The sequence below is a fragment of the Salmo salar genome, chromosome 27 (genome assembly GCF_965601325.2).
Source record: "Salmo salar chromosome 27, fSalSal1, whole genome shotgun sequence".
Classification (NCBI taxonomy): domain Eukaryota; kingdom Metazoa; phylum Chordata; class Actinopteri; order Salmoniformes; family Salmonidae; genus Salmo; species Salmo salar.
Window position 1 is genome coordinate 4,858,783 of NC_138317.1, and position 26,670 is coordinate 4,885,452.

Sequence of the window (26,670 nt, forward strand, 5' to 3'; positions counted from 1 at the left end):
GCTCAGCATATGTGGGAAGTCCTTTTTTATTTTATTTAACTAGGCAAGTTAGTTAAGAACAAATTCTTATTTACAATAACAGCCTACCCCGGCCAAACCCTAAGACGGACAACACTGGGCCAACTGTGCACTGCCCTACAGCCTGGAATCGAACCAGGGTCTGTAGTGATGCCTCTAGCACGGAGATGCAGTGCCTTAGACCGCTGCGCCGCTCAGGAGTCCTTCAAGACTGTTGGAAAAGCATTCCAGGTGACTACCTCATGAAGCTGGTTTAGAGAATGCCAAGTGTGCAAAGCTGTCAAGGCAAAGGGCAGCTACTTAGAAGAATCTAAAATCTATTTTGATTTGTTTCACTTTCTTGGCTACTACATGATTCCATGTGTTATTTCATAGTTTTGATGTCTTCACTATTAATGTAGTAAAATAAAGAAAACCCTTGAATGAGTAGGTGTGTCCAAACTTTTGACTGGTACTGTACATTCATTATAATCTTGACAAATCCATCCTTAATGTTCTGAAATCAAAACATATATCAAGCATTCTACTTTTTGCCACAAGGACTCAAACGTACATGTGCAGTAGGGTGATGAAACCCCTACTACATCACAAACAAAAAACTTCTCCCAAATAGAAGCAGATTTTCTGTTGCTATATTTGACATAAATATTTCTACTATGTGTGGAGGGTCACCAGTCAAGTCAGTGCAGTTGTGGAGAGAGATGTGTCCTGTTGTAGTGATACTAGCCCAGCAACATGTGACAGAGCTGACATTCTCACAATGCAGTACCAGCACAAACAGGACTGTTGTTTTGGGTGACGCACACAGAGACAGTAGGTAGGTTGGTATGTCTTTTCTGGGTCATTCTAGACCATTTAATTCAATTCAGGTTTATTCGTGTCTATCCTACATCACACATATACAAATTCAAAGCTATAATGTGTCCTAGACTCGCACTTCCTGTAAACCACAAATCACAGCGTGCGTCTCTCTGTTTAAGGCAAATTTGACAGAACACTATTGTGAATGACCACCTTGACACACTGGCCTCAGTGAGTGTCACACAATAAAATAGTGATACAAGCCTGAGTGTGTGCCTTGGTAAAACAATGGTTTACAGAAGCAGGTGAGATGGCGACACCCTTAGTGACAGATTTTGTCCTTATCAACCAAGCAGTCTCTGTGAGAGCCAGCCAGTGTACATGCGTATGGGGGTAGAGCAGGGATTACTGTTCAACCAGTGGTGACGGTCTACCACGACCCTTTACCAAACCGTGCCAAAGACAGGACAGAAAAAAACAGAACATGGCGAGAGTTCATCGTGGCAAAATAGGGTAATATCACAAAAGGAAACAGTAGCGTCAAATCCAATAACATCCATGGACTTTCTTTCCCTCCCCCTTTTCTGTTTTGGCACTGGTGAGTTTGGTAACAGACGCATGTAATTCTAAGTGTGTGCGTGTGGGTTTGGGATAGAACCTGTGCGTTTGTCTCGCTCACATTTAACTTTTTACACATTGTTCTCAAACGTCCTAACCTAAACCAAATAATAAAGTCTACAGGACGGGGAGGAAGCATCTGTATGGAGCTTGGTGCAGCTGACCCGTCCCCTCATAATCATCATCTTCTCTCCCTTCTCTTTCTCTCTGGGCTTTAGCGGATGGCTTTGACAGGGCTCTTGAAGCTGGAGGCTGCTTGCAGCTGGAGCTGGTAGGCCATGGGGTGAATCTTGAATCCATAAAGCCTGTTGTGAGGACATGAGAATTCATTACATCTTGATGAGCGTGTGATAGGGGTCTATGAAGAGATTCTATTACGGTAGCACTTATTTTACATGACTGTTTCCTATGGTATGTACCTGATATTTATTAGGAAATGATCCGCTATGAGTAGAAATTGATCTAGGACTTGCTTTCAGTGAGTTACGTGGGAATGACATGAAAAGGCACAACCCTATTTTAGGGTGACACAGTTGTACTGACCTTGGCACAAACTGGTTGGCAGGCCTCTTGGGCCTGTACTCAGGGTGCACCATGAAGAGCATGTGTGGGAATCCAGTGCCGAAGTAGGCCCCGTCCGTGTGGTGGTGCCGGGAGGACTTGGGCGTGTACACGTCCATACACTTAGGGCAGTACAGCTTCACCATAGCCTCGCCTGGGATATCTGACAGACCTAGGGAGGGATAGGGGGAGAGTTTAGAGACGTTACTGGTCTGAAGTTATTATGAAATGCTCGAGGACACACTACTGTATTCATCCAGGTGTCTTTTGGAAACAAGATTAGATTTGACATGGATCATAATACATTCAAATCTTACACAGAGGATTCAACGATACAGTACACGGAGGATCTGTGTCGCATAGTTTGGGTTAAGAAAGCAATGTGGCTGGGTACCCAGAATTGTTTTTGTCTTTGGCACACGAACATTCAAAACCAAGATACAAATGTTGCTCTTTGAGATTAATCAAAACGACCCTTAAGTCTTATACAGTCAATAACTTGTCTCCACACTAGGCGTGGGTGGTAATGGTTGAAACAAGACATACACACACTCACCAATGGGCAGCATGGGCTGGTTCTCACAATAGACGCGGGGGCAGTAGCCAAAGTCCCCCTGTTGATACTTCTCCAACTGAGAAAGAGAGATAAATGGAGAATGTGAAAAACATTTCAGGAGAAATGCTGCATACATGTGATATGCAGCCTTTCAACAAACATTGGAAACAGAGAAAGGTAGTTGCTGTACCATCTGAGCGATGCCCCTGTTGGTGAGGATGTATCGTGCATGGATCAGCCCGTAAAGCATCTCTGCTGCCTGCTCTATGAGGTCACTCTGATTGGGGTTGTCCTCCAGCTCCTCATCTGTGGAACATAGAGTGGAGGGTAGAGCTTATAAGAGAGGGGAAGAAGCCACTCATATGTTCTGATTTAAAGATTACTCACAAAAGCATAATTGTGAACATAACTGTGACGTCTTTACACATGCTAAAGATATCGGCATCCCAAAAATATTGAATTGGGCGTTTTAGTGCTGGGCTAGAACAAACGCCTGCCACACACTATAACTCAGGATCAGGGTTAGTGACCACTGAGGCAATTTAGTGTGCATACACAACTTTAACACTGGGGTGATGCAACCATAATATTTGTATTCTGATCTAAATTGTGTGGGATGTTCTGTACTTCCGAGTGCAGTAGAGATGGTTCTGGAGTTGGGCTGACCTGGTTCTAGGTCCAGGATCATGTCCAGGGCCTGGCGGTAGTGGGGAACCTGCTCATTGAGCCCAGTCAGGTTGAACTTGTCCTGGATGTAGTCCTCATCCACCTGCCAATGGAGGAGAGGACAGAAGCGGTGACAGAAGTTAGCGACAAATGCCAGACCTATTCATGCTTGAAAGTGAGTTTGTGTAGTGAGGGGTGGCTGTGAATAACAGGATTTTACTCGAGCACTACTCAACTCACCACCTGCCTATCAGTACCTTGGTTAGCTGAATCAGGTGTGTAGGGCTGAAGCAAAAACCTGCACTTCCAGGATAAAGGATTGGCCACCCGTCTTAGCTTACATTCACTTTTTGGTCAATGAGTTTGGCTATATTGCCCTGGGTGCTGTTAGATACTGACCTCACAGAAAAACTCGTTTCCCCTCAGTCCACAGAACCAGGAGATCCATGACACTTCCTCTGAACTGCTCATCTCGGGAGACTAAAGGGTAAAGACGTTCAACAACAGAGCCATTCAGTCATGTGAAAACGGCGGTTGATAGTTCAGCAACACAAAGATATCATAGGTAGCTAGCTACAATAAGACAAACATAATTATATCAAAACCATAAGAGCAATTAGCTAGGTAACTAGAAAACGTTAACTGTAGGTTTACCTAGTTTGCTACCGTTACCGCGCAAATATGTAGTTAACGCTAACTAGCTAAATCATTGGTGACGTTAGTTGACATTGGAAGTGTACGAAATAAGGATATTACCCATGAAAATACCTATGTTACATCAACAATCATAATTAGTGGCGTACCCAAGAGTTTGCTAAATGACCAGCAGAAAATGATAGCTAGCTTAGTTACATCATTAGCTAGCAGCTAACGTTAAAGCCAGGTGGAAATTCAATATGGCGCATCGTCCAAACTAGGCCGCATTTTAATTGGATCAGTTTTCAGTCGCAAGTCCTCTTAGCTATAGCATATCTCACGTTAATACATGTAGTAATTCTGGTAACTTACCCCGTCTTTAATGGGTTTAACGCCAGTAAAATATAAGAAACGTAATATTCAGTGTTGTAAATAAAATGGACACCACCTCCCAGTAAACCGCTGCAGTAGGCGTTTTCGTTGTAGGCAAATTGATGACGTTCAAATTCAGAGACTATGGGTACTGTAGTTTTGAAGTCCTTCAACAACAATATTAAGAGAAAGGCAGAAAAACAGAGGTTTCATTGCGTTGTGATTTTAATATATTGTCCAGTATAAAATGTAGGATGGGAACAGAAGTTATAATTTCTTCTTATATAGACCAGAAACTCTCAATCTTCTCTGGTAAACCATCAGTGAGGGCAGTCCAGAGCGGATAGATACGATTTGATTTGAATATCAAATGTATTTGTCACATGCGCCGAATACAATAGCTGTAGACCTTAGTGAAATGATTACTTACAAGCCCTTAACCAACAATGCATTTTTAAGAAAATACTGCCAAAAAATTAAGCGATAAGAATAACAAATTCCTCATCTGCTTGTAATGACTTTTTACAGATTATATGCCTTCGGGGTCTTTCGTGAATCATGCTGTAACAAAGATGGCCACGTTCTGTACATTTAACATTTACATTTAAGTCATTTAGCAGACGCTCTTATCCAGAGCGACTTACAAATTGGTGCATTCACCTTATAATATCCAGTGGAACAACCACTTTACAATAGTGCATCTAAATCTTTTAAGGGGGGGGGGGGGGGGGGGGGTTAGAAGGATTACTTTATCCTATCCCAGGTATTCCTTGAAGAGGTGGGGTTTCAGGTGTCTCCGGAAGGTGGTGATTGACTCCGCTGTCGTGAGGGAGCTTGTTCCACCATTGGGGTGCCAGAGCAGCGAACAGTTTTGACTGGGCTGAGCGGGAACTGTGCTTCCTCAGAGGTAGGGAGGCGAGCAGGCCAGAGGTGGATGAACGGAGTGCCCTTGTTTGGGTGTAGGGCCTGATCAGAGCCTGAAGGTACGGAGGTGCCGTTCCCCTCACAGCTCCGTAGGCAAGCACCATGGTCTTGTAGCGGATGCGAGCTTCGACTGGAAGCCAGTGGAGAGAGCGGAGGAGCGGGGTGGCGTGAGAGAACTTGGGAAGGTTGAACACCAGACGGGCTGCGGCGTTCTGGATGAGTTGTAGGGGTTTAATGGCACAGGCAGGGAGCCCAGCCAACAGCGAGTTGCAATAATCCAGACGGGAGATGACAAGTGCCTGGATTAGGACCTGCGCCGCTTCCTGTGTGAGGCAGGGTCGTACTCTGCGAATGTTGTAGAGCATGAACCTACAGGATCGGGTCACCGCCTTGATGTTGGTGGAGAACGACAGGGTGTTGTCCAGGGTCACGCCAAGGCTCTTAGCACTCTGGGAGGAGTGGCTTTGGTTTTATATGGCTTGCAGTACCCAGTCAAGGGCTTAGGATAGCACTAAGACCAATAACCGTCAAAGCTCTAAACGGGAGTGAAAATCTCCCAGCCCTTGTTAAGACTTCTATCCCACATCATCTCAATGCAACCCAGACACTTTAATTAGGCTAAAGCCTTTCTAGGTGGGAAGGCCTCGATCCTACAAACGCTTGATTAACAGCTAAGCGCTCTATCCAGCAAGCACCCATCCATAACTGAGCAGTATTTCCCAATCAAATAAATTGCAATGTCCTATCCTCCATACACTGATCATCAATCTGCAAGACCATGATGTACAGTACCAGTCAAGTTTGGACACAGCTACTCATTCAAGAGTTTTTCTTTATTTTGACTATTTTCTACATTGTAGAATAATAGTGGACATAAACTATGAAATAACACATATGGAATCATGTCTTCAAAGCAACCACCCTTTGCCTTGATGACAGCTTTGCACACGCTTGGCATTCTCTCAACCAGCTTCACCTCGATTGCTTTTCCAACAGTCTTAAAAAGGAGTTCCACATATGCGGAGCACTTGTTGGCTGCCTTTCCTTCACTCTGCGGTCCAACTAATCCCAAACCATCTCAATTCCATAGTTTTGATATCTTCACTATTATTCTACAATGTTGAAAATAGTAAAAATAAAGAAAAACCCTTGAATGAGTAGGTGTCCAAACTTTTGACTGGTACTGTACATGCATATCAGTGCAGAGAACCACCTACCATTGCCCAGGTGCTGAAATTAATAAAGATTTAATTTGTGTCAACTTCTTCACATGGGGGCAATTCATAATAAACTCAAGACAAAACCAGATTTTCCATTAAAACAAAAGTTTATTCTCTGTAATTTTATTATAATAAGACACTTCTCTGCTTGTACATTGCTCCCTTGAACTTAAAAAATGGCAACATTTGTGGGAATGTAAGTTGGGGTAGACAAAAACGTTGATATATACACATGTATATATTGGTATGTTACGGTTCCATTAATAAACCATAAATTATAGAACAGCTTTAACCACTCCAGGTACCTTGGTAATGCTGTAAATATAGTACAATCTTTGAGGCTTTCAAGAATACACTGTTTTCTTTAAACATGGATACATACAATATGAGCACATCAATAGTAAGAGTTAAGGAAGGATGCAGGGCTCATAAGCCTGTGTTAAGTGTATGGCTACCAATGTTTTTTTTCTTCACAGGCAAGGCAAGCTGCACCCATGGATGTGGTAATGCTTAGTAGAAGTCAGTGGAAAATAAAATGTACCCACTTCATTTTTGCCTACCTTGGTGTATGGCAAAAATGGCAGTATACCCAAGTAACTGATTATGTACTTAATTTGGATAAACATATACTTTAATGTATATACATAAATGTATAAGAAAGAACTGTAGAATTGTCTTAATATAGTTCTTAAAACTAAGTGTGGGCAAACAAGGCAAAAGTGTTTGCCATTCACATGACCTCCCCCCCAAAAAGTATACAGACACCAGAAATGCATGCACACACAAATGCACACTCAAATGCCCTACTCAAAACATCCCAAAGCTAATCTTAAAATGGTGGCTGTCAGTAAACAAACAAACCCCAACTTACAAGCAGTGAAAAATGTATGCAGATAAATAAAATAAAGTTATAATCTTATCCATTTCAACTTGGATGCCGCCCCCATCAAATTTTCAAAACAAGCTGTAAGCCATTTTGTGAATCTGTCAGTCTACATCAAAAGTTCTAAACCCATGTATTCCCTGTAACACTCTAAGAGAATAGTATTATACCTTGCAAATGTATTTGGACATTTGAGAAATCAGTGGTGTGACATCACCTTGGCCATTTTCCACCATAGTCCAAGATTCAGTTCAATTGAGCTATATAGTTGCCACCGAGGTTTTGGAAAGGTTGTCTTGAAATAATGTACACTTTGAAAATACTTCCTCAATATGGAGCTCTTGCCAGCCCGACTTTTGTTACAGGGGTCTCTTCTACAGCACAGTGCAGTTGTATTTGAGTAGAGCGCCTTCCTACATTGAGTAGGACAGCATGAATATAGTAGTACAATACTCTTGATGGCCAAACTTAGCACTCTGGAACCAGAGTACGACACCTGCTGCATAATGTAACAAATCTGTTCAATAAAAATACACCAACAAGTTTTTTATACTAATAGGAGTGGACTCATTTATCAATTGAAGAAAATAAAAAAATTCGAAAAGAAAATAGTCAAACGGTATCTTAAAATAAGAGCATATAACTTTATATTTCTTTCTCGCAACATGACTTGCATTTTCATTGAACAAATGTTTCCCTGACCAGAAGTTTCATGTGAAAGTATCTTGAGAAAAAAAATTGCCTCCACAGAAAATGTATTTGTTTTATTTTTATATAAAGCATTCAAGCTATTAATTCAATGTTCTTAGGGTAAACAAACTTGATGAATAGGAGAATCTTTCTTCCGCAAAACGTCCTTTTTTGCAGTGTATATAACAGGGCTCTCCAACCCTGTTCCTGGAGCACTACTGTCCTGTAGAATTTCACACCAACCCTAATCTAGCACACACGTTTCTCAAAATTAGCTAGTTGATAAACTGAACCAGGTTAGTTACAACTGGGGTTGGAGCGAAAAACTACAGGAGGGTAGCTCTCCAGGAATAAGGTTGAGACCCTTGGTATAGAACGTCTGTAGCTTGTGAGAAGAGAATGCTACGTTGAGAGGACCTTTTATCTAACAGGAACAAAAGAGCAACAGAAAGTAATAAGAGCAGGTCAACAATAACAAAATCACACCGTCTAGTTCTGAACAAGCAGCAAAGACATTGATATTAGAGACAACAATCAATGTGAGGAGAGTGTGGATGGGTGAGCAGTAGTACTTCAACTGGCCTGTTGTGGCTGTCACAGTAATTAAAGAGATGTACTTGTTCGTCGGGAGATCAAAAACTCAGAGGGAGGTGGGGGGGTATTGTATAAAAAGTTATTTTAAAGACCTGCTTTGCAGAAGAAAAATACACACCCCTAACTTTTTAAGGGGGGGGGGGGGCTGAAACAAAACTGACAAGAGGCAAAGAGGGGAAACAAAACAAAGTTAATTATTTTGTATAAATCTATGGTACAATTGTTCTCGTTAAAATAAGAACCTGCACCCCCCCACCCCACGTGGGAAAATATAATGCAGATAACTGCCCTACAGAATACCACCCCAGCCCAAAGCGTGGTAGAAATATACACAGGTACATAAATATAAAAATCTGCCTTCTCCTGGTTAGCCAATTTATCCAACATGTTTATCATGACATGTTTAACATATCATACTGCATACACACAAACTACTGCGCGTGATTGTGTATGTCTGTTATATGTCATATTGTGCTTGTAAATGCAAACACGTGTGTTGTTTTTTAAAAAATGTTTTCGGTCAAAAGGTGTGTGTTCAAAACGAACAAGCGTGTCTGCTGATCCTAAATCGGGGTGGAATTCTGAAGGGTGGTGGTGGGTACAACTGAAAAGGGGGGAGCAGAGTGACACTTTACAATAACGGACGGTAGATAGTAGATGGATGAAGAGCGAAAGAAGCCTAACGTGTGTACATTGTCTCCATAACTATGTATTGAACAATAATGTGCTAATATGTTAAGGGACGAGAACAGAGAGGCTGAAGGAACGACAGACAAAGGGATAAATAACAGTGGGGCGGGGTGGATGCATTTGAAATGTTTCCAGATCTTCCACTTCACTTCCTGTTTTTGGGGGAGGGCCAGTTTCCACGGCGCTCGCCGCGTTGGCCCCCTCCGTTTCCGGCTCCGCCTCCACCACCACTGGGCGGGCCCCGTGGGCCTCTTCCTTCTCTTCCCTCTCTTCCTCCAGCATTGACCCTCCTGTTCTGTCGCTCCATCCCGGGACGCTGGCTGGAGAAGCTTCTCTTGTTGGCCGCCTGCTCTTTCGCCGTCATCTCTCGCTCAACGACCCCTCCTCCTCCCCCGCCTCCACCACCTCCTCTTCCGGGTGGGTGATGATGGTGATGGGAGGAATAGGACTTGCCCCCTCCTCCCTCCCTCTCCCGGAACTCAGTGAAGTCACTGCTCTCAGAGGCGGTCTCCCACTCCTCATTGGCCTGATCGGAGTTCTGGTTGGAGAAGTCGGGGGATTTGGCACCCCCTGCTGGGTTGTGGTGATGCTGAGATTGGGCCTGGCCGGAGATGCCCTGGTTGTAGTGGTGGTGGTGGTGACTGTTTGCATTAGCACTTCCAAGATGGCCACCGGTACTGTTGTTGCTGTTGTTGGTAGCCGTGGTCGCATTGGGGGCATCGCCGGTTGTGGGCGCCGCGATGGGAGTGCCGTCAGTGACATCCTGAACATAACTCTGTCCGGGCGAGGAGGGTCGTCCTCCTCCGATGATCCCGACTCCTCCGTTGATGCGAGCGGCGTTCTCTCGCTCCTTCAGCCGCCGGAAGCGTGGTGGCTTATCCTGTTGATGCTGGGAGCGCCCGTGGCGACGGCGTCTCGGAGGGCGCTCAAAGCCATCACGCGGGACGCGAGGGAAGCCACGCCCATCCGGCCCAGAGAGAGGGAGTGGAAGGGGCCCGCTGGAGTTGGTAGTGGGGTTAGCCATGGATTGCTGGATCCCAACTCCTCCGTTCTCTGTGGAGCCCTGTGGGGCTGGAGTAGGTGCAGCGGGGATAGACTGCGGAGGGGTTGCTCCTCCCTGATTCTGAGCTTGGCTTCCGTCCGCTGCCTTCTCCTTCTTCTCTCCACTGGTTCCACGACCCGTGTCTTTAGGTGCGGCCGACTGCATTGGGGCCTGATGCTTGCGGACCGAGGATGAGGACTTGGAGGCCCAGCCGTGAGGGTCGGCCCTAGATCCTGACCTGTGACCTCCAGCCATTCCTCCTCCACCACCACTTTTATAGATACCTCCTCCCCCGCCACCTCCTCCCCCGCCACCTCCCCCCCTGCCCCTCCTGGAGGGCACACCTCTGGGGGTGAACACCCGGGCATGGGAGCCTCTGGGTGGGCCGGAGCCGCTACCGGTAACGTTATCTGTGCCGCTGCCGTTCTTGGTGCTGGACTTGCGGTCTTCTTTGTCCGACTGGGCTAGGTCGCTGGCGGCACTCTCGCTGCCCGTCTCTGACCCCCTCTGCCTCCTCCTCTTTGGGACCTCCTCATATTCAGAACCCTCGCTGCGGGTCTCGCTCTGATTACGGGCACGCCCCGGGTTGGCCTGCGACCCCCCTCGGCCGCGCCTTCCCCCCAATGCCTCGTCGTAGCCTCCGCCGGATCGGTAGTCTCGGCTGCTCCTGCTGCCCGCTGCCCTGCCACGGCTAACGCTGCCAGCCCCGGCCATGCCCGTGTAGGTGCCTCGGTAACCCCGGCCGCGCCCGTAGAACTCGCCACCTCGCCCGACTCTGCTGCCACGGGCCGAGACGCTGTGGTAGGACGCACCACCGCCCCTCTCGAAGGAACGCTCTCTGTCCCGCCTGTTAGAGGGGTGGCCGGAGTACCCTGATGAGGGGGTAGAGTTGACCCCATTTTTGGGCCCCTTACCCACTCCTCCTCGTTCGTTTGCTGCTCGATCCTTCCCTCCATTTCTGGGTTTAGGACCGGTCTGAGCCGGCTCTTCTTTACCAGACACTGCAGCGAAGCTCTGTGGGCCGGAGGATCCTTCCTGCTTGACTGATGAATGGCCTCCATCTTGTCTTTCGTCTTTGTCTTTTCCGAAACCTCCGCTGGTCTTTTCTCCTCCCTCGCCCTCCCCTCCTCCCTCTCTCTTCAGCACAGGCCTCTTGATAGGCCCCGCCCTCTTGTTGGTGTTGCCGCCTCCCGATTGGCCACCGGCGGGTTTGTTGTGGTCAGACGCTGTTGGGTGATTGGATGAATCCTCCCCTCCGCGGGAGTTTCCACCCATTGCTCTCCTGTTGTGTGAGGAGGGGACCCCTGTGTTGCTGCTGCCAGGCCTTGGCCCCCACTGGGTCTCAGTCTTGTGTTCCCTCCCGCCTCGCTCCCTCTGGTTGGGCTTGGGGTCACGGTGGTGGTGCTGCTCCTGGCCCTGCCTCTGCTGCTGGGACTGAGGATGGGACTGCTGAGATGTCACAGAGGGCTGAGAGTGGCTGTGGACAGGGCCCATCTTATCCTGCTTCATTTCTCTGCTGCTTCCTGCTTCATGTCTCTGCCCGGTTTCTGTGTCGGCCTCGCGCTGAGGTGGGAGGTGATGCAGGACCGCCTTTCCACTGCCGTCCTCCCTGGATGAGGAAGAGGAGGATGAGCAGGAGGAGAGGGACGGCTGTTGGAGCAAGGGCGAGGGGTCACCCTTCTTCGGGGCTTCGCCTCCTCTCTCGCTGCGGCCATTCTCGGGCTTGTGGAGATGGAGGGGGAAGGGGGCTTGATGTTGTTGATGACCATGGTGTTGAGGGTGGTGGGAGTTGTTATTCTCCAGGGGGGAGAGGTCAGTGCGCCCGTTGCGGTCGTAGTGGGGGCGAGGGGCCCCCCAGATCTGGCCCTGTTGCTGGCCGCCCTTGTGGCCCTGGCCCTCATCCTGGTGGCTGAAGCCTCCGCCACTCCCCCTTTGTTGCTGTTGCTGGTGGGGGGCCATGCGGGAGCCCTGGTCGTGGAAGTTGCTGTAGTTGCCCCGGCCTCCCATGTAAGACTGGTGGTGGTGACTGCCTCCTCCCTGGCCCCCCACCTGAGTGCCCACAGGTGGTGGGGTCTGGTTGGAGGAGCCCAAGCCAGAGTTGGGCTGCTGGATGGGGCCTAGCCCTCCCTCTCGCAAACCACGGACTGGAGGGGTGTCACTCCTAAAATAAAGACCAGAGATTTTATAAAAGACACTTACGGAAACCGCATCCTGTACTTACAACACTGACTCAATTCAAATATTTATAATCTAATGTGATTTCAACTAATATATATTTTCCTATTCAATCAGTATTGTATGATCTGACAATTAAAGGGATACTTCAGGATTTGGGCAAAGGGGCCCTTTATCTACTTCCCCAGAGTCAGATGAACTCAAGGATACCATTTTTGTGCCTCTGTGTCCAGTATTAATTTAGAGGTCGTTTCGCAAGCCAATGCTAACTAGCGTTAGCACAATGACTGGAAGTCTAATGCTAGTTCGCAATTGCGCTAGAGGTAGCTAGCAACTTCCTTTAAAAAGTAGGCAGAGAAATAGTTTCCACACGTAAATCTGACTCTGGGGAAGTAGATTAGTAGTATCCCTTAAAATGATTGTGATTGACATTTGACCACCCCCATCTTACCTAGTCCCATTGCCACTGACATTGTCCTCTTCCAGAGCCTGCTTCTGTCTCAGAGGGGAACTCAGTCCCCTGCCTTCGCTGCCCGCGGGGAACACCTCGGGCCCCCAGGCCAGTTTGGGGTCCATAGGGGGCGTCCCACGGTGGGGGTGTCCCGGGTGCTGCTGCCTGTCAAAGTTGTCCGAACCAGAACCTCCCGAATCGGAGCGCTCTCGTCCCATCATCCCTGCAACAGAGATGCGTCACGTTAGAAAAGTCACACACAATTATTCAAATTTTGGCTGAAAACCTGGTGCTATTTCTTATAGCATTTTAACTTTATTGCATTACCATAATCTCTATGGGCTAAATCCTACATTTAAATCTGGTTTGCACAAATCTGCCATTGACCTCAATAGAGGATTTACAATGTTTTGTTCCTTCACGAAACTAAGTTCCATGCAAATTCAGATTCAGCTCTATGACAATATGCCTACTCCTTAACCACACTACCATGAGTACCCACCTGCGTGTTGCATGTTGGCCGGATAGTAGTCCATGGGCCCTGGAGGGCGACCCTGCATCATCCGGGGGTCCATGTAGGGCATCATCATCCAGCGGGGGTCAAAGTTCATGGGCAGGGGGCCGCGGCCCATGGAGCCCTGTGGAGGGTACTGCAGGGTCCCAGACTGCTGCTGCTTGGGACCCTGGGTCTGAGGGGTGGCCCCTGGGCCCTGCTGCTGAGGTGACTGCTGAGGCTGCTGGGGCGGGAGCTGCTGCTGACTCTGTTGGGCTGCTTGGCTGTGCTGCTGCTGCCACTGCTGCTGCTGCTTCATCAGCTGCTCCTGAAGACACCAAGTGGGCGAGATATTATAATAAATAAATAAGCCATTTAGGAGACCCTTTATCCAAAGTGGCTTAGTCACGCGTGTAGGGCTGAGACATATATCAAGTTAATTCAATTCATTAGAATGTATGTTTTAGCGCAAAAAATTCCAAATGCATGCATCGGGAGAATCAAATTATTTAGTTTCTCGATTTTATGAGCGTTTATGTTCGCTTGTTCTTATCTTGTCTTTTTGGTCTGGTCTCCTTAGTTTCTTTTGTGCTGAGTGCACCTTCCCACTCAAACACATACACCAAGCCCCTCCCCCTGCCACTCGCAACAAAGATGAAAGATCACTTTTTCCTCTCTGACAACAAGCCGTTTCAACTCACCATTTGCATTTGCGCTTTGGTCCAACAGAATCGGTCATACTCTATGTACACTGAAACACATGGAGAAATTTACTGTAATAGAGGAAAATGTAACCTTGTGTCTCAACTCCAAAAAAATGACAAAGAGCAGAGCCTCTCGAGTGGCGCAGCGGTCTAAGGTACTGCATCACAGTGCCAGCGGCGTCACTACAGATCTTGGTTCGATAACGGGCTGTGTCGCAGCCAGCCGCGACCAGGAGACCCATGAAGTGGCACACAATTGGGCCAGCGTCGTCCGGATTAGGAGAGCGTTTGGCTGGCCGGGATGTCCTTGTCCCATCGCACTCAAGCGACACCTGTGGCGGGCCGAGCGCATGCACACTGACACTGTAGCCAGGTGTACAATGTTTCTTCTGACACACTGGTGCGGCTGGCGTCCAGGTTAAGAAAGCATTGTGTCAAGAAGCAGTGCGGCTTGGCGGGGTCGTGTTTAGGAGGACGCATGGCTCTCAAGCTTCAAGTTCGAACGGGAGTTGCAGCGATGGGACAAGACTAACTACCAATTGGATATCATGAAATTGGCGAGAAAAACCTGCAAAACATTTTTTTTTTTATACAAACATTAATAAAACTACAAAAATAACTGAAATATCACATATACATAAGTATTCAGTCCCTTTGCTATGAGACTCGAAATTGAGCTCAGGTGCATCCTGTTTCCATTGATCATCCTTGAGATGTTTCTACAACTTGGGAGTCCACCTGTGGTAAATTCAATTGATTGGACATGATTTGGAAAGGCACACACCTGTCTATATAAAGTCCCACAGTTGACAGTGCATGTCAGAGCAAAAACCAAGCCATGAGGTCAAAGGAATTGTCCGTAGAGCTCCGAGACAGGATTGTGTCGAGGCACAGATCTGGGGAAGGGAACAAAACAATGTCTGCAGCATTGAAGGTCCCCAAGAACACAGTGGCCTCCATCATTCTTAAATGGAAGAAGTTTGGAACCACCAAGACTAACTAGATTTGGCCACCCGGCCAAACTGAGCAATCGGGGGAGAAGGGCCTTGGTCAGGGAGGAGACCAAGAACCCGATGGTCAATCTGACAGAGCTCTAGAGTTCCTCTGTGGAGACTAGAGAACCTTCCAGAAGAACAACAATCTCTGCAGCACTCCACCTATCAGGCCTTCACAGTAGAGATGCCAGACAAAAGCCACTCCTCAGTAAGAAGAACATGACAGCCCGCTTGGAGTTTGCCAAAAGGCACCTAAAGGACTCTGACCATGAGAAACAAGATTTCTCTGGTCTGATGAAACCAAGATTTAACTCTCTGGCCTGAATGCCAAGTGTCACGTCTGGAGGAAACGAGGCACCGCTTATCACCTGGCCAATACCATCCATACGGTGAAGCATGGTGGTGGCAGCATCATGCTGTGCGGATGTTTTTCAGCGGCAGAGACTGGGAGACCAGTCAGGATCGAGGCAAAGATGAACGGAGCAAAGTACAGAGAGATCCTTGATGAAGTCCTGAGTGCTCTGGAGCAGGTTTTCAGACTGGGGTGAAAGTTCACCTTCCAACAGGATAACGACCCTAAGTACACAGCCAAGAGAAAGCAGGAGTGGCTTCAGGAAAAGTCTCTGAATGTCCTTGAGTGGCCCAGCCATAGCACGGAATTGAACCCAATCGATCATCTCTGGAGAGACGTAAAAATAGCTGAGCAGCGACGCTCCCCATCCAATCTGATAGAGCTTGAGAGGATCTGCAGAGAATGGGAGAAACTCCCCAAATGCAGGTGTGCCAAGCTTGTAGCGTCATACCCCAAAATACTCGAGGCTGTAATCGCTGCCAAAGGTACTTCAACAAAGTACTGAGTCTGAATACTTATGTAAATGTCATATTTTAGTTTGATATTTTTTATTAATTCACACAAAAAAAATGTTTTGGTTTGTCATTATGAGGTAGTGTGTGTAGAATGATGATGGGGGAAAAAAACTATTACAGCCTTATTCTAAAATGGATTCAACGTAACAAAATGTGGAAAAAGTCAAGGGGTCTGAATACTTTCCGAACGCACTGTATATTGCTATTCATTATAATTGAAAAGGAAAAAAAAAAACTAAAAAAAGGTGTTATATCAGCACTCTTACTCAGACTGAATTCAAACACAGATTATTTATAGCGTTTGTTGTATTGGGACTGCAGCCATAAAATGGAGCCACAAAAAGGTAGTGGTAAATTCCTCAAACTGGCACTCTGGGAAGGTTAAGCCAATCTGAAATGCAGCGTCAAGGACAGAACAACTACTCTTGTCCCACATTGATTTGGTTTGTATTGATCGGGGGTTCTTTTCTGGGACAATGAATGGAACGGTTTGCTTGCTTTGTTGAATGGAACTCCAATTTGGGATGTGAAAGGGACAATATATACCCCAAATACGTCGATTTGACTGGGCTTCAACCCCCACATGTATGTCTCAGCTCTTGTCTACGTCACATCAGGTTTAACAGATTTTACATTACATTTAAGTCATTTAGCAGACGCTCTTATCCAGAGCGACTTACAATTTGTTTTTATTTTATTTTTTTACTTACAAAGATTTGATTTTATTAGGATTTCTTAGTCCAAATAGTCCTCATCTTCGATGAGTCCTTAACCTCTCTAGGGTAGGTGGCACCAAATCGTCCCACCTACGCAACAGCCAGTCTAATCCCGTGGCGCGATATTCAAATACCTTAGAAATGCTATTACTTCAATTTCTCAAACATATGACTATTTTACACCATTTTAAAGACAAGACTCTCCTTTATCTAACCACACTGTCCGATTTCAAAAAGGCTTTACAACGAAAACAAAACATTAGATTATGTCAGCAGAGTACACAGCCAGAAATAATCAGACACCCATTTTTCAAGCTAGCATATAATGTCACATAAACCCAAACCACAGCTAAATGTAGCACTAACCTTTGATGATCTTCATCAGATGACAACCCTAGGACATTATGTTATACAATACATGCATGTTTTGTTCTATCAAGTTCATATTTATATCAAAAACCAGCTTTTTACATTAGCATGTGACGTTCAGAACTAGCATACATACCCCCGCAAACTTCCGGGGAATTTACTAACAATTTACTAAATTACTCACGATAAACGTTCACAAAAAGCATAACAATTATTTTAAGAATTATAGATACAGAACTCCTCTATGCATTCAATATGTCTGATTTTAAAATAGCTTTTTGGTGAAAGCACATTTTGCAATATTACTATAACAAAAATGTTATTACCTTCGCTGTTCTTCGTCAGAATGCACTCCCAGGACTTCTACTTCAATAACAAGTGTTGGTTTGGTCCAAAATAATCCATCGTTATATCCAAACAGCGGCGTTTTGTTCGTGCGTTCAAGAAACTATCCGAAATGGTAAATCAGGGTTACGAGCATGGCGCATTTCGTGACAAAAAAATTCTAAATATTCCATTACCGTACTTCGAAGCATGTCAACCGCTGTTTAAAATCAATTTTTATGCAATTTATCTCGTAAAAAAGCGATAATATTCCGACCGGGAATCTGCGTTTCGGGTAAATAGAGGGAAAAAAAGAAAGACAGGGGCGACCAGTGCACGCGCCTAAGCCCACTGTCCCCTGATCGGCCACTTGACAAAGGCAATAATGTGTTTCAGCCTGGGGCTGGAATGACGACATTCAGCTTTTTCCCGGGCTCTGAGAGCCTATGGGAGCCGTGGGAAGTGTCACGTTACCGCAGAGATCCTTTGTTTTGGAAAGAGATGTCAAAGAAAGCCAATAAATGGTCAGACAGGCCACTTCCTGTAAAGGAATCTCTCAGGTTTTTGCCTGCCATATGAGTTCTGTTATACTCACAGACACCATTCAAACAGTTTTAGAAACTTTAAGGTGTTTTCTATCCATATCTAATAAGTATATGCATATTCTAGTTACTGGGTAGGAGTAGTAACCAGATTAAATCAGGTACGTTTTTTATCCGGCCGTGTAAATACTGCCCCCTAGCCCTAAGAGGTTAAACTTAAAAATACAATTTACAAAACAGACATAATACAATGACATATTGACATGTAAAGAAAAACCATATTTACAAAAGTAAATAAGAAAGAATAATTTTGCTGCACTGAAATCTAGAAATTATACACCCACAAACGTGCCATCATCCATAGCACTAAGCCATTAACTTAATTGGGATAGGGGGCAGCATTGGGAAGTTTGGATGAAAAGCATGCCAAGAGTAAACTGCCTGTTACTCAGGCCCAGAAGCTAGGATATGCATATAATTGGTAGATTTGGATAGAAAACACTCTAAAGTTTCCAAAACTGTTAAAATAATGTCTGTGAGTATAACAGAACTCATATGGCAGGCAAAAACCTGAGAGAAATACAACCAGGAAGTGGGAATTCTAAAGTTTGTAGTTTTTTAAGTGAATGCCTATCCAGTATCCTGTGTCTGTGGGGTCAGATTGCACTTCCTAAGGCTTCCAGTAGATGTCAACAGTCTTCAGAAGTTGTTTCAGGCTCCTATTGTGAAAGGGGAGAGAATAAGACCACTCAGAGCAAGTGGCTCAGCTGAAAGCCATGAGTTGTTTATCGCACATGGCCGTGAGCGAGCCGTTCGTTCTCTTTCATTTCTAATGAAAACGGTATTGTCCGGTTGAAATATTATTGAATATTTATGATAAAAAGATCCTAACGATTGATTATAAACATCGTTTGACATGTTTCCACAAACTTAAATGGAACTTTTTTGACTTTTCGTCTGGATGTTGTCGAGCGCGCTTTGTGCCTTTGGATTACTTAACTAAACGCGCAAACAAAACGGAAGTATTTGGACATAAAGAGGGACTTTATTGAACAAAACAAACATTAATTGTATAACATGGAGTCCTAGGAGTGCCACCAGATGAAGATCAAAGGTCAGCGATTCATTTAATTGCTATTTCTGACTTTTGTGAGTCCTCTCCTTGGCTGGAAAATGTCTATGATTATGTTAGGCGCTGTCCTAACATAATCGCATGGTGTGCTTTCGCCGTAAAGCCTTTTTGAAATCGGACACTGTGGTTGGATTAACAAGAAGTTTATCTTTAAAATGGTGTATAATACTTGTATGTTTGAGGAATTTTAATTATGAGATTTCTGTTGTTTGAATTTGGCGCCCTGCAATTTCACTGGCTGTTGTCGAGGTGGGACGCGTCCCACTAATCCCAGAGAGGTTAATTAGTCATGCCAACATATGCAGTGTTAGTAGAATGTATTTTTCAATAAGCATGCGGATTGGCTGTGATCAAATCATTATTTCCCATGTAGTCCCATATTTGTTTACTCACAATACCCTCTAATATCTTACTGAGTGAAGGGAGTAGACTGATTGGTCGACTATTGGCAGGCGTAAAGGGTTCGTTGTCTTTCGGGATTGGACACAGTTTAGCATGCTTCCATACATTTGGAAATTAACCCTTTTCCAGTGACCAATTAAATATGTATTTCAATCGAGCTGCAATCTGTGGAGCAGCAGAGCGAACCAAATGTAGTCCTTAAGATCATTACCCATAAATGTACATTTGGTAATGACTTCTATTGGTTATTGGACTGACCTGTTGCTGCCTCTGAAAGCGGGGAGGCAGGGACTTCTGGTACTTGGAGAAGCCCTGTCCGGGGAGGGCACTGGCTTGGCGACCTGCTCCTCCTCCCATGCCCTCTACCTTCATTGTGTCTACCACTCCTCCACCACCACCTCCTCCGCTGCGGATGTGAGCACTACCTAGGATCTCCTCCTTCCCTTCCCCAGGCACCAGGACCTCCAGAGGGGGCTGCTGCAGCTGGGGAGTGGGGGGCTGGGGATACACCTGGGCGTCTGGATGGAGGAAGGGGAGAGAATACAGCAATGATATACCACTGGTTGTTGGAAGAGGTAAGCAGATGTGAACGAGCACAAGTAACATGCTATCAAATTTGAAGGAAGGTCAACAGAGGTACTACTGTGAATTTAAGATGCGATAAATCAACAACTTCAAAGATGCACAACTGTTTGGCGAAATCCATATTAACCTTTTGTCTATGGCCCAAACAGACTTTGTTTTAGAGATATCCACATCAAACGGCTAACCAAGTTGAACTATGTAGACAACACCAGGTTGCCGTGTCAAAACTAAGGCTGTTACAGTGACCGCATTTCCACCACACCGGCAGTCACGAGTCATGACCACAGTCAAATTCCACGTGACCGTTTAGTCACAGTAAATAGGCTTCTCCAAAACTGCCCTCTGGTGCCGCTGATAGTCATTAGTAGCCTACCAAATTTGCAAACCACCAGTCGCTAATGGCCTGGTACTCAGCGCTCTATTGTCCCCCTCTAGTCACACTGACATCAATGCAAATGCATTTGAAAATAAAATCAAACACTTCATGATGGCGCCGGAAGACATGGCAGCTGTTTTACGGGCGCATAACCAATTGTGCTATTATGCGTTTTTTTTCTTTGCGTTATTTGTAACTTATTTTGTACATAATGTTTCTGCCACCGTATCTTACGGCAAAAAAGAGCTTCTGGATATCAGGACAGCGATCACTCACCTCGGATTAGACAAAGATTTTTTATTCAACAAGCAGGACGCATAGGCTATACTTCAGACACCCGACAAGGCCGACATCCCCGTTATTGGCAAGAGAAGGAGACGCAGGTACAGAGGACACAGAGCAGGGTGCCTCGTAAGGATCCGGAGAAGGCGAGTGGGAAAGCTGCCTGTACGTTGGCAAGTAATACTGACAGTGGACAATAAATTAGACCATGTACCATCACGAATATCCTACCAACAGGACATCAAAAACTAACATCTTATGTTTCACGGAATCGTGTCTGAATGATGTCATGGATATTCAGCTAGCGGGATACACGCTGCACCGGCTAGACAGAACAGCACAATCCAGTAAGACGAGGGGGGGCGGTCTATGCATATTTGTAAATAACATCTGGTGCACGAAATCGAAGGAAGTCTCTAGATTTTGCTTGCCTGAAGTAGAATATATTGTGATAAATTGCAGGCCACACTACTTGCCTAGAGAGTTCTCAGCTATGCTTTTCGTGGCTGTTTATTTACCACCACAGACCGATGCTAGCACTAAGACCGCACTCAGTCAGCTGTATAAGGAAAAAAGCAAACAGGAAACCGCTCACCCAGAGGCGGTGCTCCTAGTGGCAAGGGAATTTAATGCAGGGAAACTTAAATCAGTTTTACCTCATTTCTATCAACATGCTAAATGCTCAACCAGAAGGAAAACAAATTCTAGATCACCTGTACTCCACACACAGAGATGCAGACAAAGCTCTCCCTCGCCCTCCATTTGGTAAATCTGACCACAATCCTATCCTCCTGATTCCTGTGTACAAGCAAAAATTAAACCAGGAAGCACCAGTGACTTGGTCAATAGAAAAGTGGTCAGATGAAGCAGATGCTAAACTACAGGACTGTTTTGCTAGCACAGACTGGAACATGTTCCGGGATTCTTCCGAAGGCATTGAGGAGTACACCACATCAGTCACTGGCTTTATCAGTAAGTGTATCGAGGATGTCGTCCCCACAGTGACCGTACGTACATACTCTAAACAGAGGCCATGGATTACAGGCAACATCCACATTGAACTAAAGGTTAGAGCCGCCGCTTTCAAGGTGCGGGACTCTAACCCGGAAGCTTATAAGAAATCCTGCTTATGCCCTCCGACGAACCATCAAACAGGCAAAGCGTCAATACAGGACTAAGATTGAATTGTACAACACCGGCTCTGACGCTCGTCTTATGTAGCAGGGCCCGCAAACTATTACAGACTACAAAGGGAAGAATTGCCTCGCGGCTTCTTATTGATACGAGCCTACCAGACAAGCTAAATCATTTCTATGCTCGCTTCGAGGCAAGCAACACTGAAGCATGCATGAGAGCATCAGCTGTTCCGGACGACTGTGTGATCACGCTGTCCGTAGCTAATGTGAGTAAGACCTTTAAACAGGTCAACATTCACAAGGCCGTGGAGCCAGATGGATTACCAGGACGTGTGCTCCGGGCATGTGCTGACCAACTGGCAGGTGCCTTCACTGACGTTTTCAACATGTCCATGATTGAGTCTGTAATACCAATATGTTTCAAGCAGACCACCATAGTCCCTGTGCCCTAGAACACTAAGGTAACCTGCCTAAATGACTACAGACCCGTAGCACTCACATCCGTAGCCATGAAATGCTTTGAAAGGCTGGTAATGGCTCACATTGACACCATTATCGCAGAAACCCTAGACCCACTCCAATTTGCATACCGCCCAAACAGATCCACAGATGATGCACTCTCCACAGCACTCCACACTGCCCTTTCCCACCTGGAAAAAAGGAACACTTATGTGAGAATGTTCTTCATTGACTACAGCTCAGTGTTCCAACACCATAGTACCCTCAAAGCTCATCACTAAGCTAAGGATCCTGGGACTAAATACCTCCCTCTTCAACTGGATCCTGGACTTCCTGACGGGCCGCCCCAGGTGGTGAGGGTAGGTAGCAATACATCCACCACGCTGATCCTCAACACTGGAGCCCCTCATGGGTGCGTGCTCAGTCCCCTCCTGTACTCCCTGTTCACCCACGACTGCGTGGCCAGGCACGACTCAAACACCATCATTAAGTTTGCAGACGACACAACAGTGCCTGATCACCGACAACGACGAGACAGCCTGTAAGGAGGTCAGAGACCTGGGCGGGTGGTGCCAGAATAACAACCTATCCCTCAACATAATCAAGACAAAGGAGATGATTGTGGACTACAGGAAAAGGAGGACCGAGCACGCCCCCATTCTCATCGACGGTGCTGTAGTGGAGCAGGTTGAGAGCTTCAAGTTCCTTGGTGTCCACATCACCAACAAACACCAAGACAGCCATGAAGATGGCACGACAAAGCCTATTCCCCCTCAGGAAACTATAAAGATTTGGCATGGGTCCTCAGATCCTCAAAAGGTTCTACAACTGCAACATCGAGAGCATCCGGACTGGTTGCATCACTGCCTGATACGGCAACTGCTCGGCCTCCGACAGCAAGCATGACAGAGGGTAGTGCGTACGGCCCAGCACATCACTGGGGCTAAGCTGCCTGCCATCCAGAACCTCTATAACAGGAGGTGTCAGAGTAAGGTCCTAAAAATTGTGTAATACCCCAGCCACCCCTGTCATAGACTGTTTTCTCTACTACGGCATGGCAAGCGGTACCGGAACGCCAAGTCCAGGACCAGCAGTTTTTACCCCCAAGCCATAAGACTCCTGAACATGTAATCAAATGGCTACCCGGACTATTTGTTTTGTGTCCCGCCCCCCAACCCCTCTTTTACGCTGCTGATACTCTCTGTTTATCATATATGCATAGTCACTATACATTCATGCACATATTACCTCAATTAGCCCGACTAACCGGTGCCCCCGCCACCCCTTCTTTTACACTACTGCTACTCTCTGTTTATCATATATGCATAATCACTTTAACATTTACATTTACATTTACGTCATTTAGCAGACGCTCTTATCCAGAGCGACTTACAGTAGTGAATGCATACATTTCATACAATTTCATAATTTTTTTTTGCTGGCCCCCCGTGGGAATCGAACCCACAACCCTGGTGTTGCAAACACCATGCTCTACCAACGGTCGCCTAGGATAGGGGGCGCTACAGCGATTTTTGAAAAAAATTCGTGCCCATTTTAACCGGCCTCCTACTCAAACTCAGAAGCTAGGATATGCATATAATTAATACTTGTGGATAGAAAACACCCTAGAGTTTCTAAAACTGTTTGAATGGTGTCTGTGAGTATAACAGGACTCATATGGCAGTCAAAACCCCGAGACCGATCGTAACAGGATGTGGAATTCTGAATTGCGGACTCAACTTCATCACTTTGCCTATAAATCACACCGTGAGCAATGGTTCATTGAGCACTTCCTATTGCTTCCACTAGATGTCCCCAGTCTTTACAAAGTGGTTTGAGTCTCCTACTGTGAAAACTGACTGAATGACACGCTGTGGAACGTGGTCACATGAGGAGGGCCATCACCATTATGACGCCGGCTCCCCTGGCTACCCTCCCCTTTCGAAACGTTTAGAAAGACAATGCAATCGTCCCCCTTGAATCTTATTGGAGCTGTGGTTGAAAAAGGCCCGAAAGATTGATGTTATACAACGTTTGACATGTTTGAACGAACCCCCCCCAAAAAAAATGCATTTTATTGAAAGAGGAGTCCCGCGGCCGACGGAACTTTTGGAGCAGCCTTCAGAACGCGCTAACAAGAACAAGCTATTGGGACGTAAAGGATTAACTTTTTCGAAGTAAAATACATTTGTTGTGGACCTGGGATTCCTGGAAGTGCTTTCTGAGGAAGATAATCAAAGGTAAGGGATTATTGACAATAGTATACAAGAGTAGATTTGATATGCGATTGTTCCAAGATGGCGCTGACCTGTAACGGTAGCCTATTTTTCTGAGTATCGCATCCCCTTTTATCGCAAAGTGTGATTACCCAGTAAAGTTATTTTTAAATCTGGCATTACAGGTGCTTTCAAGAGATATTCATCTATAAATCTTAGAATGACAATATTACATTTTAAAAATGTTTTTGAATAGTAATTTAGTAAATTGTAGCGCTGTTTCACCAGATGCATTTGAGGGAAAATAGTTAGTCAACGTCACGCGCCGATGTAAAATGCTGTTTTTATATATAAATATGAACTTTATCGAACAAAAGAATGCATGTATTGTGTAACATGATGTCCTAGGAGTGTCATCTATTGAAGATTGTCAAAGGTTAGTGCTGCATTTAGCTGTTTTTTGGTTATTTGTGATGCATGTGGTTGGTCGGAAAATGGCTATGTGGCTACTTTTACGATATACTCTAACATAATCTAATGTTTTGCTTTTGCTGTAAAGCCTTTTTGAAATCGTACAACGTGGTTCGATTCAGGAGAGGTGTATCTATAAAACGATATAACATAGTCCTATATTTGAAAAAAGATATATATTAAATTTCGTTATGCTAATGGCGATAGGATTTTTCGCTGGATGTCCGTCCCGGAGCCCGCCCAGAGGTTAACCATACATACATGTACATACTACCTCAATTAGCTCGACTAACCGGTGCCTGTATATAGCCTCGCTACTGTTATTTTTCACTGCCTTTATTTCTTTACTTATTGCTCACCTAATATCTATTTTTTACTTAAAAATTGCACTGTTGGTTAGGGCCTAGAAGTAAGCATTTCACTGTAAGGTCTACACCTGTTGTATTCGGCGCATGTGACAAATAAACTTGAGAGCCCATAAGCCCATGTTGCGCAACATTTCTATGGCAATTGCATGAGAAAACAGTTTTGATGATGTCTATTTAAAAGAGGATACCATCAGCTTTCTATAGGCTAGGCCTACTACATGTATATTATTTAGTATATGTAAAGACAAGATTACATTTAGAATAGTCCGATGGGTGACTTGTGAATGATGCCAAGCATGTGCAGTCTAAGACAAGAAACAGCGCATGACTTGTTCATATCATAGTCACATGCATCAGGTAGCCTAGACCATAGGCCTACATGTTTTGATAAGGTTTGTATCACGACTATAATGCCCAAATAACGCTAAACATAGCCTATAGGCCTAGGCCCCCTGAAACACAGTTGGAGAGCATATAGCCTAGTGAAACATGTGTTCTTATAGGCCCAGTCACTGTGCAACCGTGTGTGAAAAAAAAACATGTTCTGGCTGGCCACTATTTAAAAGAAGATCCCAGCTTTCTGGTGCTGCTATATTATTTATTACTCAACTCTTAAATGTAAGCACGTTAATCTGCTTTACAACCGGTGAAGCCGGCAGCGTGAGATTCAAGGGGAAGCTAATTTTCACCATAGAAATGCACCTTTATAATAAAGCATTCCAAGCATCTGTAGATTTATTGAAGACAGCCTACTATTTGTAATGTGATGAACAGATTGGATAGTCACAATTTAGGCTAATAAAAAAACTAAAAACTTGATCACTGCTCGCAAAAAATGACGTTCAATGCATGGCTGAGCGCGTGTAGCGTAGGCCTAGGCTAATAGGCTATATCAGATTTCTTTGCACTGAAAAACGGTGGCCTTTTTATAAACACATTCAATGCTATTCTACTACACTTTATATGAATGGATACATTAGCATAATATTTTTTAACATGACAAATTACAGGGTAGCCTACTCTGACGACACTTACAAACAGATCAATAAAAACAACATTGTCCATAGGCTGGTGCCAATAAGACAGGCAATACTATTGTTCTCTCAATTAAATTGATCATTTTGATAACTAAAAGACAGATTACATCAATAACCATTTGCTTTCCTAACTATGATTTCCACCATTGTATTTTGAAACATTGCGATATGCCTGGCTGGGCCTCTACTTTTCGATGGCAGTCGCAACTCAATCATGTACTTGGCATTTGCCGCGCTGTCTTTCCTTCTGACTGTAGGCAATGAGATTTAAAACAATCCACAAATCATTTTTGAAGAAG

The 26,670-nt window shown here is 45.3% G+C and overlaps 2 protein-coding genes across 5 annotated transcripts in view; both read right to left on the reverse strand.

Moving 5' to 3' along the window:
- Positions 1 to 846: 846 nt before the first annotated feature.
- On the reverse strand, positions 847 to 4,355 carry LOC106588218 (casein kinase II subunit beta). 2 transcript variants are annotated; one of them, XM_014176992.3, is made up of 7 exons: positions 4,229 to 4,355; positions 3,620 to 3,700; positions 3,221 to 3,323; positions 2,745 to 2,860; positions 2,555 to 2,630; positions 1,981 to 2,170; positions 847 to 1,742 (listed from the first exon to the last, which is right to left on the reverse strand). In XM_014176992.3, the coding sequence occupies exons 2-7, from the start codon at positions 3,689 to 3,691 to the stop codon at positions 1,652 to 1,654; spliced, it is 648 nt and encodes a 215-aa protein (XP_014032467.1). In that variant the 5' UTR covers positions 3,692 to 3,700; positions 4,229 to 4,355; the 3' UTR covers positions 847 to 1,651. The 2 variants fall into 2 exon arrangements, with proteins under 2 accessions (XP_014032467.1, XP_014032466.1); XM_014176991.3 differs by having other exon boundaries at positions 3,182 to 3,323.
- A 2,105-nt stretch (positions 4,356 to 6,460) lies between these two features.
- Positions 6,461 to 26,670, reverse strand: part of LOC106588219 (protein PRRC2A) — a 53,733-nt gene continuing 33,523 nt past the window's right edge. For all 3 annotated transcript variants that reach the window (XM_082970323.1, XM_014176994.3, XM_082970324.1), the window contains 4 exons: positions 19,700 to 19,959; positions 13,400 to 13,718; positions 12,898 to 13,120; positions 6,461 to 12,432 (listed from right to left, as the gene is read on the reverse strand). In XM_082970323.1, the coding sequence (XP_082826449.1) occupies positions 9,375 to 12,432; positions 12,898 to 13,120; positions 13,400 to 13,718; positions 19,700 to 19,959 (3,860 nt within the window). In that variant the 3' untranslated portion in view covers positions 6,461 to 9,374. The remainder of the gene's footprint in view (positions 12,433 to 12,897; positions 13,121 to 13,399; positions 13,719 to 19,699; positions 19,960 to 26,670) is intronic.

What these genes read in the sequence shown, in the direction of transcription:
- LOC106588218 (XM_014176991.3), bottom strand. Translation starts at nt 3,691, where the DNA reads ATGAGCAGTTCAGAGGAAGTGTCATGGATCTCCTGGTTCTGTGGACTG. An exon ending in ACAGGGGCATCGCTCAGATG is followed by an intron (nt 2,631 to 2,744) that starts GTACAGCAACTA and finishes TCTCTTTCTCAG; the next exon opens with TTGGAGAAGTATCAACAGGG. An exon ending in GCCAACCAGTTTGTGCCAAG is followed by an intron (nt 1,743 to 1,980) that starts GTCAGTACAACT and finishes TCCTCACAACAG; the next exon opens with GCTTTATGGATTCAAGATTC.